This window comes from Gracilinanus agilis, chromosome 2 (genome assembly GCF_016433145.1).
Source record: "Gracilinanus agilis isolate LMUSP501 chromosome 2, AgileGrace, whole genome shotgun sequence".
Taxonomy (NCBI): Eukaryota; Metazoa; Chordata; class Mammalia; order Didelphimorphia; family Didelphidae; genus Gracilinanus; species Gracilinanus agilis.
The window spans coordinates 555,725,750-555,742,915 of NC_058131.1; the positions used below are offsets into that span (position 1 = coordinate 555,725,750).

The 17,166-nt window shown below is 36.5% G+C and overlaps 1 protein-coding gene across 1 annotated transcript in view; it reads left to right on the top strand.

The window, feature by feature from the left end:
• Positions 1-6,657: 6,657 nt before the first annotated feature.
• LOC123234128 overlaps positions 6,658-17,166 on the top strand; it is a 50,328-nt gene continuing 39,819 nt past the window's right edge. Inside the window, exon 1 of the mRNA XM_044660072.1 lies at positions 6,658-7,006. Within this exon, the coding sequence (XP_044516007.1) occupies positions 6,658-7,006 (349 nt within the window). The remainder of the gene's footprint in view (positions 7,007-17,166) is intronic.

Consider the following 17,166-nt stretch of genomic DNA (forward strand, 5'->3'; position numbering starts at 1 on the left):
GTATATTGGAGAATTTCTCATAGGAAATCTAACTAGTAAAGGGATTTTTGTTTCTTATTTCTATAGTCACATCATACTACTAGTTATGGAGACAATTTGGGTTTCCCAGAAAAATCTGGTTTCTGACCTATAAGGGTTAAATTGGGGTTTTGACTAAATTAGAGAGTTATAAATTCAATGTTGTGGTTGCTGAATTAAAAATATTATCCCTAAGCCAGAAAAAATTGTTAGCAGATTTTATTTATAACAAGAAAGAGAAAGAATTAAAGTATGTAATGTAGGAAGGAAAGAGATAGGTCTAGCCTACCCTAAGTGCTAATTTGATGAAATTCAGCTATCTCCCTGACAAAGTTCCAATCTCCATGTGGAAGTCCAAGTTACTTACCAACAAGCTGATGCAGGATCCAAGAGAAAAAGTATCTCCAGAGAACTCTCACTGAAGGGAGTGTTCCACCAAAGCACCAATGGGCAGAGAGGGTCTCCTTGCAGAGCCATCAAGGCAGGAATCTCTCCAAGCCAGAAGTCCTGGTGGTGTCTATAGTCAGGGTTCCACCAATGCAACCTCCTCCAAAGCCAAAGAAGGAATCTTTGGAACCAATCACTCCAAACGCCTTGAAGGGAATACATGCTAGACCCTGTTGGTCTCTTTTTATACCCCTTTGTTTCACGTCATTTCCCATCACTCTTCCTTCTTCACAGAAATCAATGGCAGTCTTTCAATTTTCCTAGCACTGCTCAAGGGTGTGTATGTGGGGTGGGGCAGTGGCCTTTGGAGTTGTTACTTACTCTGTTAAGTGACTTGTGAACTCTCATACTTAATGGTACTTCAAGTTCTTGATTTGATTAGATAAAAATAGGCAAGGGGAGAGTTAATCCTAGCTTCACAATCCCCCCTGTGATTCTTTGGGAGACTAGTCTTCCCAATGAATCTTTTAATATAACTAGTTTATACCTCTAAAGATCTTCTAGTTAAGGGTGCATACAATATTGCACTTTCTAAGAGGAAATTACAATAGTTGGAAATAAGAGGGAAATAAGAGAGAGAGAGCAAAACCAATGATTGATAGGTGCATTGACAAAAAGTCAATTGAGGGCAATCCCCTTTGGCATAAGAGTTTACATTCAGAATAAATGATATATTCAACCCCTTTCAGTTCATTCAATACATCCCAGAGTTCATTCTGGACCTTCTGATGCAGTGTAGATTTCTTTTAGATTTCTTTATGGCACCTTCTCCAAAGAGTTCATTTTCTTGATTCCGAGAGTTAACAACCTTCTTTTCCTGAAGTTTTTTTTTTCAAAAAAAATTTGTCTGGATTTTATGAAAATTATACAGAATTGTTTTTCAAGCATAGACAGTGGTAACGGGGGGAGGAGGTTGGGTGGGTGATGAGAGTTGGGACAAAAGGGAATAGCTGTGGATTTTCTGTTTAGTTTAGAAAACTTCTGCAAATCATAGCCCAGAAAACAATGACCTTTATATCACTTCTTAGCTAAGCCATGGCCATACTTTTATCCAACTCTACCCATTTAATGGGAGTATAAAGCAGGAGCACCCTAAAGGGAAGAGACACTAAGGCTTCTTCCCATCTCTGGAGCCAACTGGATCTTAAATCTGTGGAGGTAGAGTACATACAATAGATGAAAGGAGGGAGTGTAAGAATAGGACTAGGCTTTTGGGGTTATTCCCAGGAGAGGATGCAGTGCTAAAAAATTCCTTTTTGATCAAATGATGAGGATTGGGGAAACTATAGTGGGAAAGATGATAAGTGTAATCATTATATTAAAGGAATAATGAAAGGGAAAATAAAAAGAGGATTCTGATGATGTTTTCATGTTAGGGGGCTTAACAGAATGTTGTCAAACCCCTATTATGTAGCTATTTCTCATCCTGAGGATGTTAGGAATTGATAGTTTTCCATGGAGTAGATGGGGACATCTCCCTTCCCGGAGTTAGGTTTTCTAACTATAGCTAGGACAAGACTTTTTTTTATTCCAATTGCAAAGTTGGAAAGTTACTCATTTCTTCCAACACACCTCAGTATCACATATAACTTGGCTTTCCCCAAATTTCTCACTACAAGTCATGAAAATTGGAATTGGCAGACAATAAAAATGTGCATTTATAAAGATCAGCATAAAAATATTACTTTTATGTGCTTCCCTGAATCCTGAGAAGCAGTTTGACTTGCCTATTACTCATCTTAGTTTTGGTTTTATGATGGTACATCTTGGATGTATATGGTAGTGACCTTTCAAGATAGGGAAGAGAAGGAGAGAAAGGAGAGATGGCATCTCCTTTATTGAGTAACTTCACCTCCACCCTCATGTCAATTCAAAATTGCAAGTTAAGATCAGATTTAATACATATACTAAAGGATTTATAAAAAAATAACAGGAGAATGAGGTGGGGCAAATGCACAGATTTTGCGAGAAGACACTGAGAGAAAAGACATATAAGAGGAATAAGAATGTAATAGAGTGAAGATGAGATGAAGACATAGTGAGGGCATGTGGGAATGGAGGTATAGTAGAGGGTTAGATTTATGAAGGGATGAGGAACTTGTATGCCAGGAAAAGTCAGATGGTTATTTTCTGTTCTTTTTTCCATTTTTCTTTCTTTCATCAACATGTCACATGTTGAGACATAGATCCTTTCCTTGCTCCTCTTCCTGGAACTGACTAACTTCTCCCAAGCCCAGTACTTCTGAACCCATCATGTGAACTCTCTCAAGACCAAATTCTTAGGAAAATCAGATCAGTATTTTAATGTGATGATGAAGTAGAAAGGGCTGACTGAGGGAAGTTACTGCAAACATTTCACCATCTTCATCCATGAGAGAAACTGCACCATCCAATATCTGTGGAAATTTCTTTGAGCCCTGCTGAAGTTCTAATGGACTAAACTGTCTTGAAAGCCTGATCCAGTTACGATCACAGACTGCTATGTCAGCTCACAAGCTTTTTCCCTTAACTATCGATACAGAAAAAATTTCCATTTTGCAAGAATCAAGGCCATGTTGGGACATCTGGGTGACTCAGTGGATTGAGATCCAGGCCTAGAGATAGGACTTCCTGAGTTCAAATCTGACCTCAGACACTTCGTAGCTGTGTGAACCTGGGCAAGTCACTAGACCCCCATTGTCTAGCCCTTATTGCTCTTCTGCCTTGGAACCAATATACAGTTTTGGTTCTAAGACAGAAGGTAAAGGTTTTTTAAAAAAAGAATCAATGCAATCTATATGATTGAACAACAAGACCATATGGTTAGGCAAGTTTATCTTCCACACTTCTGGATCTTATTTGCCACCCATTAGTGAAAACTTTTCCCCTAGGCTTATTTATCCGCCACCCCCAGCTCTCTGACACCCTTTACTATACTTTAGCTTCTATCCTGCACCTGAATTTCTCATTTTTCTTCTTTTTCTGATAGAATGTAAGCACCTTCAGGGTACAGACTCACTTTTGTTTTTCGTATCTTCACTCTTAGAACATACTTGCCTCATAGGAAGAGCTTATTAATTATTTTCTGACTGATTAATTCTTAATTTAGCTAAGTTTTTATGGAGGCTTTGATATTAGAGTAGGGCTGTTAGAATTAAAGATTTGAAAACATCCTCACTTCAACTTCCCTTCATATTTTTCTTTTGGGACCTTTCTCAACCACTTCCTTTCTGTAAACAGAAAGAAAGTCTTTGGCAAGGATTCTGTGAATTTCATTTATGCCTTTGTTTTCTCTTCTTTTTACCTTACAAGAAGGGGTGGTGGTGGAGTAAGGATAAGAAATGGAGTTGGGAAAGGTCTCAGGTGTGACAATCTGCTCTTCAAGGGTCTTTACTGAGAAGTTATGTACCCGAGGTTTGTTGGAATTTTCCCCCTCAATTTTATTTTTTTATAATTTCTTTGTTGTCCTGACTGAGGGTTATGGATGTTTTCCTAGGTTCTTTCACCATCTCTTCTTTCATAGGCCACTGAGATGTCCATTGGCACAAAAGCAGAAAGATAAGTATGTTCCTGAGGTGAGAACTGGGAGGCAACATCTCACAACAAAAGCTTGAATAAACCTTTGATTTTAGATAGTTTTCATCCAGCTTTCAAAGGACAATGTCAGCAGGGTTTGCTTTTTCTACAGGGTGTGTGTAGCCAGGCAAGAAGAATAGCAGAATTAAAATTTTAATCTCTAGATGAGGGAGTACAAGACACAGAAATCAGATAAAGAGTTCAGTACTGACCTGGCCTCAAAAGAGCCAGATATGGCTCGAGAACCATACATTGCCGACCCCTAGTCTTGGGTATGATAATCTTCTCGGGAAGGATCATTACTGAGAAGTTATGGACTTGAGGTTTGTTGATTTTTTTCCCCTCAAATTTTGTTTTCCATAATTTCTTAGTTCTGATTGTGTGGCTATGGCTGTTTTTTAGTTTCTTTCACTATCTCTTTTTTTCAGAGGCCACTGATATGTTCAAGGGCTCAAAAGCATAAGGATAAAGATGTTCCTGAGGTGAGGTACCTAATCTGGTTTTTGTCAAGGAACCCCTTCATGGTCTAGTGAAATTATGGATATCTCTTTAAAGCAATACTTTTAAATAATTGAAGGAAATGTCATGATCATAAAATCATAGGCTAAGAGCTAAAACGCCTTCAGACCCATCTACCTTATCCTATTGATGAGACTAGAAAGGCATAGGGTGATTAAATGATTTGTTAGGGGCCACATAGCTAGAAAATATCTAAGGCAAGATTTGAATCCACATCTGACACCCAAGTACAGCTTTCTATCTACTACGCAGTGATGATTCTTTCATTTCCCACAAAACAGAGTGTTTGGTGACTGCATATTGCCTTGAACAAGATATGAATCCCATTGAGTTAGTACCTAAATACAGATAGTTCATCATCTTGGACAGCCTTGTAGATGAACCATTAGCTGGAAGAAAAATAAAAACAAAGGAAAGCAATTCAGAAATGGGCAGCAGTCAATGCAAAAGCAAGGACATAGGATATAGATGATTATGTGCTCTAGCTATTATCATTGAAAATGTACAAAACTTTATCAATGAGGGAACATTAAATATATTTTAAAAAGAAAAGTTTCATAATTTATAACAACAGAAAATGTAATGCATATCTTGGTGTAGAGGAAATACTTTTGTCAAAAAGGAAATAATAAAAAATTTAAAATTTCACTATAAATACTGTCCTAGAATTAGATCCACTTGTGGCTAACTTTGGAAAATGTTATTCCATGTTTGGTTTCTCTACCTACACTCAGTCTAATGTTTAGGTTTCTACTTTATGTTAGGTGCACAGTCTTTACCTAATTTCCCTGGGATAGGCACAAAGTGATCATTTCAAATTATACCTTACTCATAGAGTAGAGAATTGATCAGTCATAAATTTGCCAATGTGTGTGTGTGTGTGTGGGGGGGGGACAGCTAGCTGACTGAATGGTTTGAGGTAGAAGGTCCTGGATTCAAATCAGGCCCCACACTTCTTAGCTGTGTGACCTGGGGCAAATCACTTAACCCCCACTGATAACCCTTACCGTGCTTCTATCTTGGAACCAATACATATTATTGATGCTAAGACAGAAGGTAAGGGTTATGAAAAAAAAAAAGTTGACCAAAGATTAGAATTTACACAATTTTCTTTCCAAGCTCAAAAGTTTGCAGCTTAAAGTACTGAAAAACTTCCAGAAAGAAGAGACTTAAGTAATAGAGATTGGATCTGATAGTGACAAAAACATATAGCTCATATGAATAGGCTATTCCATGACACAAAAATATTTCTTTATAGCAAAACTATGAAAGTAATAGGGTAAATGGCGTTATTTCCCATGTGGAGATAATGGCTCAGAGAGCACTATGCAGAGAGCTCTGAGGTCAGAAGAGCNTGATGTAAAAATGGATAGTTTTATATGCATATTAGACTATGTGGAGATCTCTCCCTTCCTATAATGAGGTTTTCTAAACAGAGCTGGGACAAGACATCTTACTCTGCCTCTCCAGTCCAAGGAAAAATCAGAAACTGACTCATTTGTCCTACTTTTCTCAGTTTGTAAATGTCAGTATCACAAGTTACTTGGTTTTCCACAAAATTCATAGCTCAATGCCATGAAGAATGATATTGGTGCGTACTAAATCTGTGCATTTTAAAAAAATATTCATCCAAAAGCTTCATTTAGAGTGCTTCCCTGAATGTGGCGGCCAGGCAGGAGCTTTCCCTCCAGCTTTCATTGTCTGGTGGTCCTTCTTGGATTTAGTCTTGGAGTGAATATGGAAGTGATCTCTCAGCATAGGAATAAAAAGGGAGAAGACAAATGAGGGCTCTTTCCTTTTTTGTCTCTACTCTTCAATCACCTTTAAGTTTCAATTCAAGGCCAGGTTAAATGGAGTTAAAAGATTTGAAGGCCAAGACTGTATGATGAAATATTGGTTAAGATCTGGAGGGATGACATGAAAAAGGGATATATAAGTGGGAAAGGAATGTAATCTAGAATAGATGACAACAGAACATAATGAAGGCAAACTGGAAATGGAGTTAAAGTGACCAAGGTTTGAGCTATGAAGGGATTGTAGAGGAGGTATTCCAGGGGAAGTCACGGATTGCTATTTCATGGTCCTGCTTCCTTTTTTTTCTTCTCTCTCCAAGGCAAGATGTCTTATGCTGTGATGCGGATCCTCTTCCTGGGCTTCTTCCTGCACTTTGCTTATGTCTCCCAGACCCCGGACTTCTGGAATGATCATGTGGACTACCCTAGGACCAATGTCTTAGGAAGCTCATCCAAATACTGTAATGTGATGATGAGGCGGAGGGGGTTAAATGTCCAAAATGCCTGCCTGTATTACAACACTTTCATCCATGCGAGAAACGACAGCATTCTCAAAACTTGTGCAAATTTCAGTCCATGCCAACCGTCATTCCAGGAATTACCCTGCCATATAAGCCCCTACCCAATGTTGGTGACACGTTGTGTTGTCAAGACCCGTGCCATTTTCCCTAAGTGTAGATATAAGGGGGTTACCATTTTTACAAGAATCAAGATATATTGTATGGATGCAAAACCAGTCTTCCTATTCTAGGAGAATATTCCTAAGGTTTGGAAACAGTTTTGGAATCCATATAGGTTCTTCTCACATCCATGATAACTCTTCTCCAAGTTTTACCCACTTCCCCCTTCTATGGAACTTTTCATTGTTCCTTGACTTCTAATCTCATGCCCTGAAATTCTCACTTTTCTTCTTTTTCCAATAGAATATAAGTTTATTCAGAACAGGAATTCCTTTATTTTTGTTTTTTCTATATCTAGTACTGAGTCCATACTTGGAAGTGCTTTAAAAAATGGCTTGCTGATTGACAAATTCTTCATGTAGCTCATTTTTAGGAGGATTTTGACGTTAGTTTGGGCTCTTAGAATTGAAGGCCTGGAAACTGACCCATTCTTACTGCCCTTATAGTCTTCATGTTTCTTTTCTTATTTTATTTTTTAATATTTCTTTCTTTTCTCACCTTTTGTATAGTCAGAGAACAAAAATTTTATATGAGCTCTCTGTATTTCATTTCTATTCTTTTCTTCTTTGAATCTCACTAGGATATGAAGTGGTGACTTAAAGGGAAATAAAAGGTGTTGAGAAGGGTCTCTGACATAACAGTCTACTCTGGAATGGTCTTTACAGAGAAATGATATATCTAAAAACTGTGGAATATTTTCCCTGAAATTTAATTTTCAATAAATATGTAATTGTCCTGATTGAGTGGCTGTGGCTTTTTTGTTTGTTTGTTTTCTTTCATAGGCCACTGAGATGTTCATTGACTCAAAAGCAGGAAGTTAATTTCTACATTGTCTTTTTGTCTTGAATCCCTTGCCCCTTCCATCTATAAGACACCTTGCTTTGCTAGATCTCAGTTCTGAATTTTGCCCATCATCCATAGCCTTTGATCATATTTGTATGAATGAAACTGGAGAAAATTACAAAAGGTGCTGGCTGGGTCCACTCCAGATTTCTGGTGTACAATCTCAGCTACTCCCTCATTTCTATTTTTCTAATTTATCACTCTCCCATTCACTTCCCATTCTCCCATAGCCCATTTTCTAAAGTTTTCATCCTTTCTTAAACCTCCTCTTCTCTTCATCCTCTCAGCTAAGAACTTTGTTTCATATTTCTCCAAAAAAGAATTGAGGAAATTTGCTAAGAGCTTACTTTTCTCTTCAACTCATTTCTCCCATGTGCCTTCAGGAACTTTCTCCATCTTCAACCATTTCTCACATAACAAGTTATCTCTTCTCCTTGTGAAAGCAACACCCCCTTTATATAGAAAAGATACCATTCCATCTCATCTTTTCCAGCAGATTGTTCCCTCTTTCATTTTCACTTTATCACTCATTTTAATCTGTCAGTCAATAAACTTTTCTTACATTCCAGCTGTGTGCCAGACACTGTTCTAAGCATTGAGGATTCAAAAAGGGGCAAAAAACAGTCTCCCCCCTCAAGGAGCTCAGAGTCTAATTAGAAAGACAACAAGCAAACAAATATATACCAACAAGCTACATACAGTAAGTGGGAAATAAGAGAGAGAAGTTGCTAGAATAGGGAGTAGAAGGTGGGACTTTGGTTGGGACTTAAATAAAGGAAGCAAATAAAGACAATATTAGAAGATGAGGAAAGAGTTCATTCCTGGCATGGGCAAAACTAGAGAAAATACCTGGAGTTGAGAGATTTTGTTTTGTTGGAGGAACAACAAGAAGGCCATTGTCATTAGATCAAACAGTATGTATCAGAGAGTAAGTTGTGAGAAGACTGGAAGTATAGGAGGAACTTGGTTATTCTGAAGGACTTTGAATTCCAAACAGAGGATTTTGTATTTAATCCTGTTTCCATACTACCTACAATTATGCCCAGGACTTTCCATCCTTAAAAAATTCAAACTTTTCCATTCATTTCCTATACCTGTCTTCCCGTGTCTCTCCTCTCTTTTATAGCTAAACTCTTTAAGAAGGCCATATATAATAGATTCTTTCATTTCCTTTCCTCCTATAATTTTCATAAATTTCTATGGTTTGGTTTCTGGCCTCACTCCACTGAAACTTACTCTGTAGAAAGTTACTAATGACTCCTTACCATCTTTTCTCTATCCTCATCCTTCTTGGCTACTCTGAAGCCTTTGATGCCATCAATGATCATCTTCTTGATTCTCTCCTCTCTTTTGATTTACATGTTTTACAATTACATTTTCTTCCCCAGTTCTTTTCTTGTCTGCCCTATTTTTTTTGCTAGATCTTCTTCTGGGTAATGTCTGCTAGGAGTAGGTATCCCAAAGCACTTTGTTTTGCCCCTTTTCCCTTTCTATAATACACTACTTGGAGATCTCATCAGCTCCAATGGATCTAGATTCTAAACTAATCTCTCTCTAGTTATCTCTGGCCTTTTTGAACTTCTCAGTCTGGATATCTCATAGATATCTTAAATTCAAATCATCCAAAATTAAACTCATTATATTTTCCTCAAATGCTCCTCTTCCCAATTTCCCTATTTCTACTGTTACATCACCATCCTTTCAACACGTAGACTAGCAACCTAAAGATTATTCTCAACTCCTTACTCTCTCATATCCCTGCTCACCTCCAATTAGTTACCAACATACATTGATTTTACTTTTGTAATGTCTCCACATCTGCCCCTTCTCTCCTCTGATACTGCTGCCACCCTTATGACCTCACAGCTGCATCACTGAAATAATTTGATGGTTGGCTTCCCTACCACAAGTTTTTCCCTACTCCAGTTGATCTTCCCCCAGCTGTCAGTGATCTAAATAAAGCTCAAGTTGGACTATGTCACCCTTCTACCCAATAAAATCCAATCCTTTCTTATCGTCTCTTCAATTAATTGTAAAACCCAGAATTTTGTGTTCAAAGCCCCTCATAACCTTCTCTTCCTCCCTGAATATTTCCTGCCTTTTAAAAAGTAATTTTATTTATTTCATTAAATATTTTCAATTATATGTAAAAAATCTTAAATATTCATTAAAAAACAATTTTGAGATCCAAATTCTTTCCCTCCCTCCTGCCCATCCTGCATTCTTGAGATGGCAAGCAATATGACATTGATTCTATATGCATGTGAAATCATGGAAGAAATGGTTTCATATTAGCCATATTACACAAGAAAACACATGCAAAAAAATCCCCAGGAAAAATAAGGAAAGCAAAAAAAGTATGTTTCAATCTGTACTCAGAGTTTGCCTGTTTTCTTTCTGGAGATGGACAGCATTTTTCATAATGGGTTCTTTCAAACTGTTTTGGATCATTGTCTTAATCTGAGTAGCTGGATATTTCATAGTTGATCACCTTTACAATATTGCCATTACTTTCTACAATGTTCTTCTGATTCTTCTCTCTTCACTTTGCATCAATTCATAATAGATTTTCCCAAGTTTTTCTGTCTTTCTCTTCATTTCTAATATCTCTATTGTGTTGCAACACAATCATTTATCACAATTTGGTTAGTTATTCTCAAAATGATGAGCATTCCCTCAATGCCTAATACTTTCCTGACACAAAAATAGCCACTATAAATATTTTTTTGCAAATAGATTCTTTTCTCTTTTCTTTGTTCTCTTTTGATACAGATTTAGTCATGGTAATACTGGGTTAAGGGGTATGCACATTTTTATAGCACTTTGAGCACAGTTCACAATTGTTCTCCAGAATGGATGGACCAGTTCCCAACTCTACCACCAGGACATTAGTGTGGGCATATAGGTAGCACAGTGGATAGGATGCGAGGCCTGGAGTAAAGAGGACTTGGGTTCATATCTTGCTTCAAAAACATCCTAGCTGTGTATCCTTGGAAAAATCACTTAACCTCAAATGTCTAGCCCTTGCCCATCTGTATTAGAATTGTTACTAAGACAGAAAACAAGGGTTTAAAAACCCAGTTCATTAGTGTCCCAATTTTTTTACATCTCCCTCTAGCATTTGTAATTTTTCTTTTCTGTCATGTTAGTCAATCTAATAGGTTTGAGGTGGACCTTAAACTAGTTTGCATTTCTCTAATCTATAGTGATTTAGAGCATTTTTATGTGTCTATGAATAGTTTTGATTTCTTCTTCTAAAAATTGCCTGTTCTATTTATCATTGGAGAATGGCTCTTATTTTTGACCATTTATCAGCTGGAGAATGGCTCTTATTTTTATAAAATCAGCTTCCCTTTATTAGAGAAATGAGGTCTTAGTGAGAAAATTTTGTTGTAAAATCCCCCTCTCCCCTAGTTTCTCATTTTCCTTCTAATTTTAACTGCATTGGTTTTGTTTGTGCAAAACTTTTAAAATTCCATCTAATCAAAATTATTTCCCATGATCCTCTCTATCTCTCATTTAGCCATAAAGTCTTTTCTTGACCATTGATCTGACATGCTCCCCAATTTACTTATATCACCCTTTCTGTAATCTTGACATTTCATAGATTAATTTTGTTATTATTTTTTCAAGCTATATAAAATAATTCTTTCATACTTTAATTGGTATTGTACTAAATAAGTCTATTAATTTGGTTGAAATATCAAATTTATCATATTAGCTCAGCATACCCATGAGTAATTCTATTTCCTCAATTACTTAGAGCTATCTTTATTTGTGTGAAAAGTATCTTGTAATTGTGTTCATATAATCCCTGGGTTTGTCTTGGCAGGTAGACTTCCAAGTATTTGATGATGTTTGTAGTTATTTTATTTTTAAACCCTTACCTTACATCTTAGAATCAATACTGTGTATTTGTTCCAGGGCAGAGGAGTGGCAAGGGCTAGGCAATGGGGATTAAGTGACTTGCCCAGGGTCACCCAACTAGAAAGTATCTGAGGTCAAATTTGAACCCAGGACCTCCTGTCTCTAGACCTGGCTCTCAATCTACTGAGCCACCTAACTCCCCCTGTACTTATTTTAAATAAAATTTCTCTTTGTATATCATCCTGTTGAGTTTTGTTTGCAATATGTAAAAATGCTGATAATTTATGTGGGTTTATTTTACATCCTGCAACTTTGCTAAAGTTGTTTCAATTTTTATTGTTGTTAATTCTGTAGAGTTCTCTAAGTACACTATCATACTATGTGCAGAGAAAGTTTTATTTCCTTGTTGCCTATTCTGATTCCTTGAATTTCTTTTTTCTTTTCTTATTGCTCTCTCTAGTATTTCTAGTAAAATATTGAATAGAAGGATAATAATGGACATCTTTACATTACCCCTGATCTCATTGGAAGACTTCTAGCTTATCCTCATTACAAATAATGCTTGCTTTTGTTTTTAGATAAATGCCACATATTTTAAGATAGAATTCATTTATTCCTAAGCTTCTTAGTATTTTTTTAAATAAGAATGAATGCTCTATTTTGTCAAACTCCCTTTTCTTGGCTCCTTCTTTTACTTCCTTGTTAGGTAAAATAGATTTCTCTACCTAATTGAGTTTGTGTATATACTTTTCTCTCTTTAAACAAATTTAGATGAGAGTAAGGTTTAAGCATTGCTTATCCTCTCCACTGTAAAACTTTTTCCTTGTGCATCTCTTTTATGTGACATACTTTCCACCATTCTTCCTCTCCCTTCTCCCTTCTTCTGGGGTATCCCTCTTTCTAGCCTATTCATTCTTTTAAAAATTTTACCTTCTGTCTTAGAATCAATACTGAGTATTGGTTCCAAGGCAGGAAAATGGTAAAGGGCCAGGCAATGGGGGTTAAATGACTTGCCCAGGATTACACAGTTAGGAAGTAGCTGAGACCACATTTGAACCTGGGACCTCTCATCTCTAGGCCTGGCTCTCAATGCACTGAGCTACCTAGTTGTCCCCATCCCTTCCATTTTATAAAACCTCACCTACACATAATCAATCCACTCTTGTGTTCTCTGTCTATATGGAATCACTCTAACTCCTCTAATAATAATAAAGTTCTTAGAATTTACATATATCATCTTCACATATAGGAAAAAAAGCTGTTTAATTCTATTGAGTCCGTATGATTTCTCATTCATGTTTACCTTTTAATACTTCTCTTGAGTCTTATATCTCAAAGTTCATTTTTCTATTCAGAACTGGTCTTTACATCCAGAATGTTTGAAAGTTCTCTAGTTCATTAAATATCCATTTTTCCCCTCAAAGGATTATATTCAGTTTAATTAAATAGGATATTCTTGGTTGTAATTCTAATTCTTTTGCTTTTTGGAATATTGTATTCCAAGCCCTCCACTCCTTAACATGGATATTACTAAGTCTTTTATAATCCCAACTATGGCTCCATGATATTTAAATGATTTCTTTTTGGGCACTTGACATATTTTTATTGACCTGGGGGCTCTGGGATTTTACTATAATATTTCTGGGAGTTTTTGCTTTAGGATCTTAGGATCTCTTTCAGGAGATGATAGGTTATTCTTTCAAGTTCTTTTTATTCTTTGGTTCTAGGATATCAGGACAATTCTGCTTCATAATTTCTTGGAATATGATGTCCAGACTTTTTCTTTGATTATGTCTTTTAGGTAGTCAAATAATTCTTAAATTATTTTTCCTTGAACTATTTTCCAGGTTAGTTATTTCTTCAAAGAAATATTTCATATTTTCCTCCATTTTAATTTTTTTTTACTTTGTGTTATTGTTTCTTATTTCTTATGGAGTAATTAACTTCTACTTTCTCAATTCTACTTTTTAAGAACTTGTTTCTTTAGTGAATTTTTGAGTCTCTTTCCCCATTTGGCCAATTCTGCTTTTTAAGAAGTAATTTTCTTTTGCACTTTTTTGTGTCTTTAAAAAACCAAGCTATTAATTGTCTTTTCATAGTTTTCTTCCCTTGCTTTATTTACTTCACCTCCTTTTTCTTTTGCCATTCTCATTTGAGTTTAAAAATCATTTTTAACTCTTCCAGGAATTCTTGTTGACCTTGTGTCCAATTCCCATTTTTTCTCTGCTTTGAGATTTTGCCTGTATATGTTTTGATGCCATCTTCTTAGTTTGCATCTCGATTTTCCCTGTCACTACAGTAGATTTTTAAGGTCAGATTTTTTTTGTTTCCTTATTTTTCTAGCCTTTTTCTTCACTTTAAACTTTATGTTAAATTTAGGCTCTGTTCTTGACATAGGGGAGGAAGAGGCATTGTCTCAAGCTTCAGGTTTTTTCTTACTACTGATTCAAAACTAGTGCTGGGTTTTTGAAAGTTTTCACTATTTTTAAGGTGATGTGCTTTGGGGAGTGGTGTGGCCCCTGCTTTCCTGGTCTGTGCTCTCTGGTTCTTACCCAAGAAAGGTCCCTTATCCCTTGGGATTGCAATCTATACTCCTCTTCAGGGTCTGTGCTCCTTTGGGCTTCTACTCCCTCTTTAATGAAAGTGCTCTCCTCTGCCCTAGAACTGTGACCTGGAAGTGAGTATTAGCAGTGGCGTTACCCAACAGCCTCTGATCTGATGTCCACTTCTAGTACACGTGTTTCCTATAATCTCTTTCTTATCAATTACCAGATTGTCTTGCCTCTTCTGGCTTGAAAGCTCCTGAATTTGCTGCTGCTTCTGTCACTGGTGTTGCATCCATGTGAGCTCTAAGTCAGCTTTCATCTGCACATCATTAATTTTCCCTTCCAAGCTCTTAAAGTCTTGAGCTCTAAAGACGTCTCAACCTGAACTTTTTTTGGCTTTGCCCACCCAGAATTCAATATGTGCTTCTATTTTAAAGTTTACTTAAAGTTGTTTGGAAGGAAATATTCAGAAAATTAAGCTGAGTGCTTCCTCTACTATGTTACCTTGTCTCTTTCCCCAAAAGGTTCTTTTCTCTCTTCTGATATCTTATATCCCATCATCCATATACTCTGAGATCCAGTGACACTGACCTCCTTACTAGTACTCATACAAAATACTCAGTTTTTATATACTCTGGAATAGTCACTGTCTGTGGGCCAAGCCTATATTTACCTCTTTCCTAAACTGCCTTTCCCTATGTCTCTGGGTTTCTTCAAATCCTATCTAAAACTCACCTCCCATAAGAAGCCTTTTCTGATCCATTTAATTCTAGTGTCTTCTCTCTTTTGATTGTCTTTAATTACTACTGCTTATGTCATGTTTTGTTTGCTGTCTCTCCCATTATACTGGAAGTTCCTTGAGTACAAGTATGGCTTTTTTGTATTTCAAGCACTTGGGGTGGGAAATGGCATATAGTAGGCTCTAAATAAACATTTTTTAAAAGACTGATTAACTTGCTTGACTTCATTTGAATGAGAAATTTTTGTCATTTTTAGCAGTAGTTTTTTTTCTAGTAACCACTTCTGATTTTTTTGGGAAGTGGGGAAGGGAGGTGAGTAGGATTTAAATGAGTGCCAAAGAGAAGTTGGGGCAAGAGGAAAAACTGATTGAGAGATCAAGGATCCCTGACTTTTAACCTCTTTGTGCACCAGAAATTAGAAAAGTTTTCTTTTCCCCTAGCACTCTAGACCTATAATTGTTCTTCAGCTTCTATCCCAGCCTAAATTTCTTACCTTTCTCCTTATTTAGAAAGACTAAATTTCTTCAGGACAAGGACCCTTCAATTTATGTTTTCATATCTTCAGTGACTATTGCAGATTTCATTCATGGTAAGAGCTTGATAATTATTTGTGATTGAAAGATTAATTCTTCATTTAGCTAACTTTTATGAGGACATTGATTAAAGTGCATACCCTTTACTTAAAAAAAAACACTTTACCTTCCATCTTAGAATTAATACTGTGTTTTGGTTCCAAGGCAGAAGAGCAGGCTTGGAAGCAGTCTAACTCTTATTGCTTTCATGTTTTCCTTGTGAATTTTTTTCTCTCTGTCCCACCCTTTGTATAAGCAGAGGGCAAGACTTTTGTAAGGACTCTCTGAATTTAATGTCTGCCTTTTTTTCCTCTTATTTTTATTTCACTAGAGAACTGTGTAGTGAAATAAAGGAGAAAAGGGGTGTTGGGAAGAGTCTTTAGTATAGAAATCTACTCTGGAAGGGTATTTATAGAGAAATTATGTACCTAAGATTTGTCAATTTTTTTTTGCCTCAACATTTACTTTTAATCAATTTTAGTTGTTTTTAGTGAGTGCCAGTGGCTGTTTTTCATTATCTCTTCTTTCACAGGCTATTGAGATGTTCATTGGCTCAAAGCAAAAAGATATATATGTTCCTGGGGTAAAGAATTGGGAGGTGACATCTCATGTCCAAAGCTTTCCAGTTAATGATGAACTTTCTTTGATTTCAGATAGTTTCCATTCAGCTGTCAAGGGACAATGCTAGCAGGATATGCTTTTTTCAATTGGGTGTGGGTGGCCAGGCAGGAAATACAACTGAATGAAAAACCTAATCTCTAGTCCAAGAGGCAGAAATCAGAGACAAAGAGCTCAGTACTGACCTAGAATAAGAGGCATAGAAATAAGAAGACAATAAAGCTCCCATCCATGTACTGAGGGAACATTCCTGAAGAATAGGTCTATCCATGCCAGGTCTGACCCTGTCTTCAAAGCCCTTAATAAGTTTTTTTTTTCTGCTTCTAGGATAAGACATGAAATCATGTTTGACATTCAAAGCCCTTCAGTATTTTATTCCAGATAACCATTCTCTTGTACATTTTGTTCCCCTTCTCATAAACTTGCTGCTGTTGTATAGTTATTTTTCAGTTATGTTTGACTTTTCACGACCCCATTTGCATTTTTCTTAACAAAGATACTATAGTGATTTGCCATTTTCTCTTCCAATTCATTTTGAAGATGATGAAACTGAGGCAACAGGGTTAAGTGACTTGCCCAGAATTACACAGCTAAGAAAGTGTCTGAAGCTGGCTTTAAACTCATAAAGACAATTCATTATGTCTCCAGGCCCAGAACTCTATCCACTGTATCACCCAGCTTGTCCTTCTCATAAACATAATTCTACAAAAATTGGCCTACTTGCTAATGTTTTTAGACAATATTTTGTCTACCAGGTATCCATAGCTTTGCATAAGTTATTCCATGTCTTCAAATCTAGCCCCCTCACCTCCATCTTTTACATTTCCAGAGGTGAGGATTTCTTTGATTCCTTTCTGGTGGTACTGTGTCTCCCTTCGATTTACTTTGCATTTGTAATGGATTTGGATTAGAGAATACCTCATGGACTGTTGAGTCTTCTCCCTACTGACTTTCGATATCTATTGATG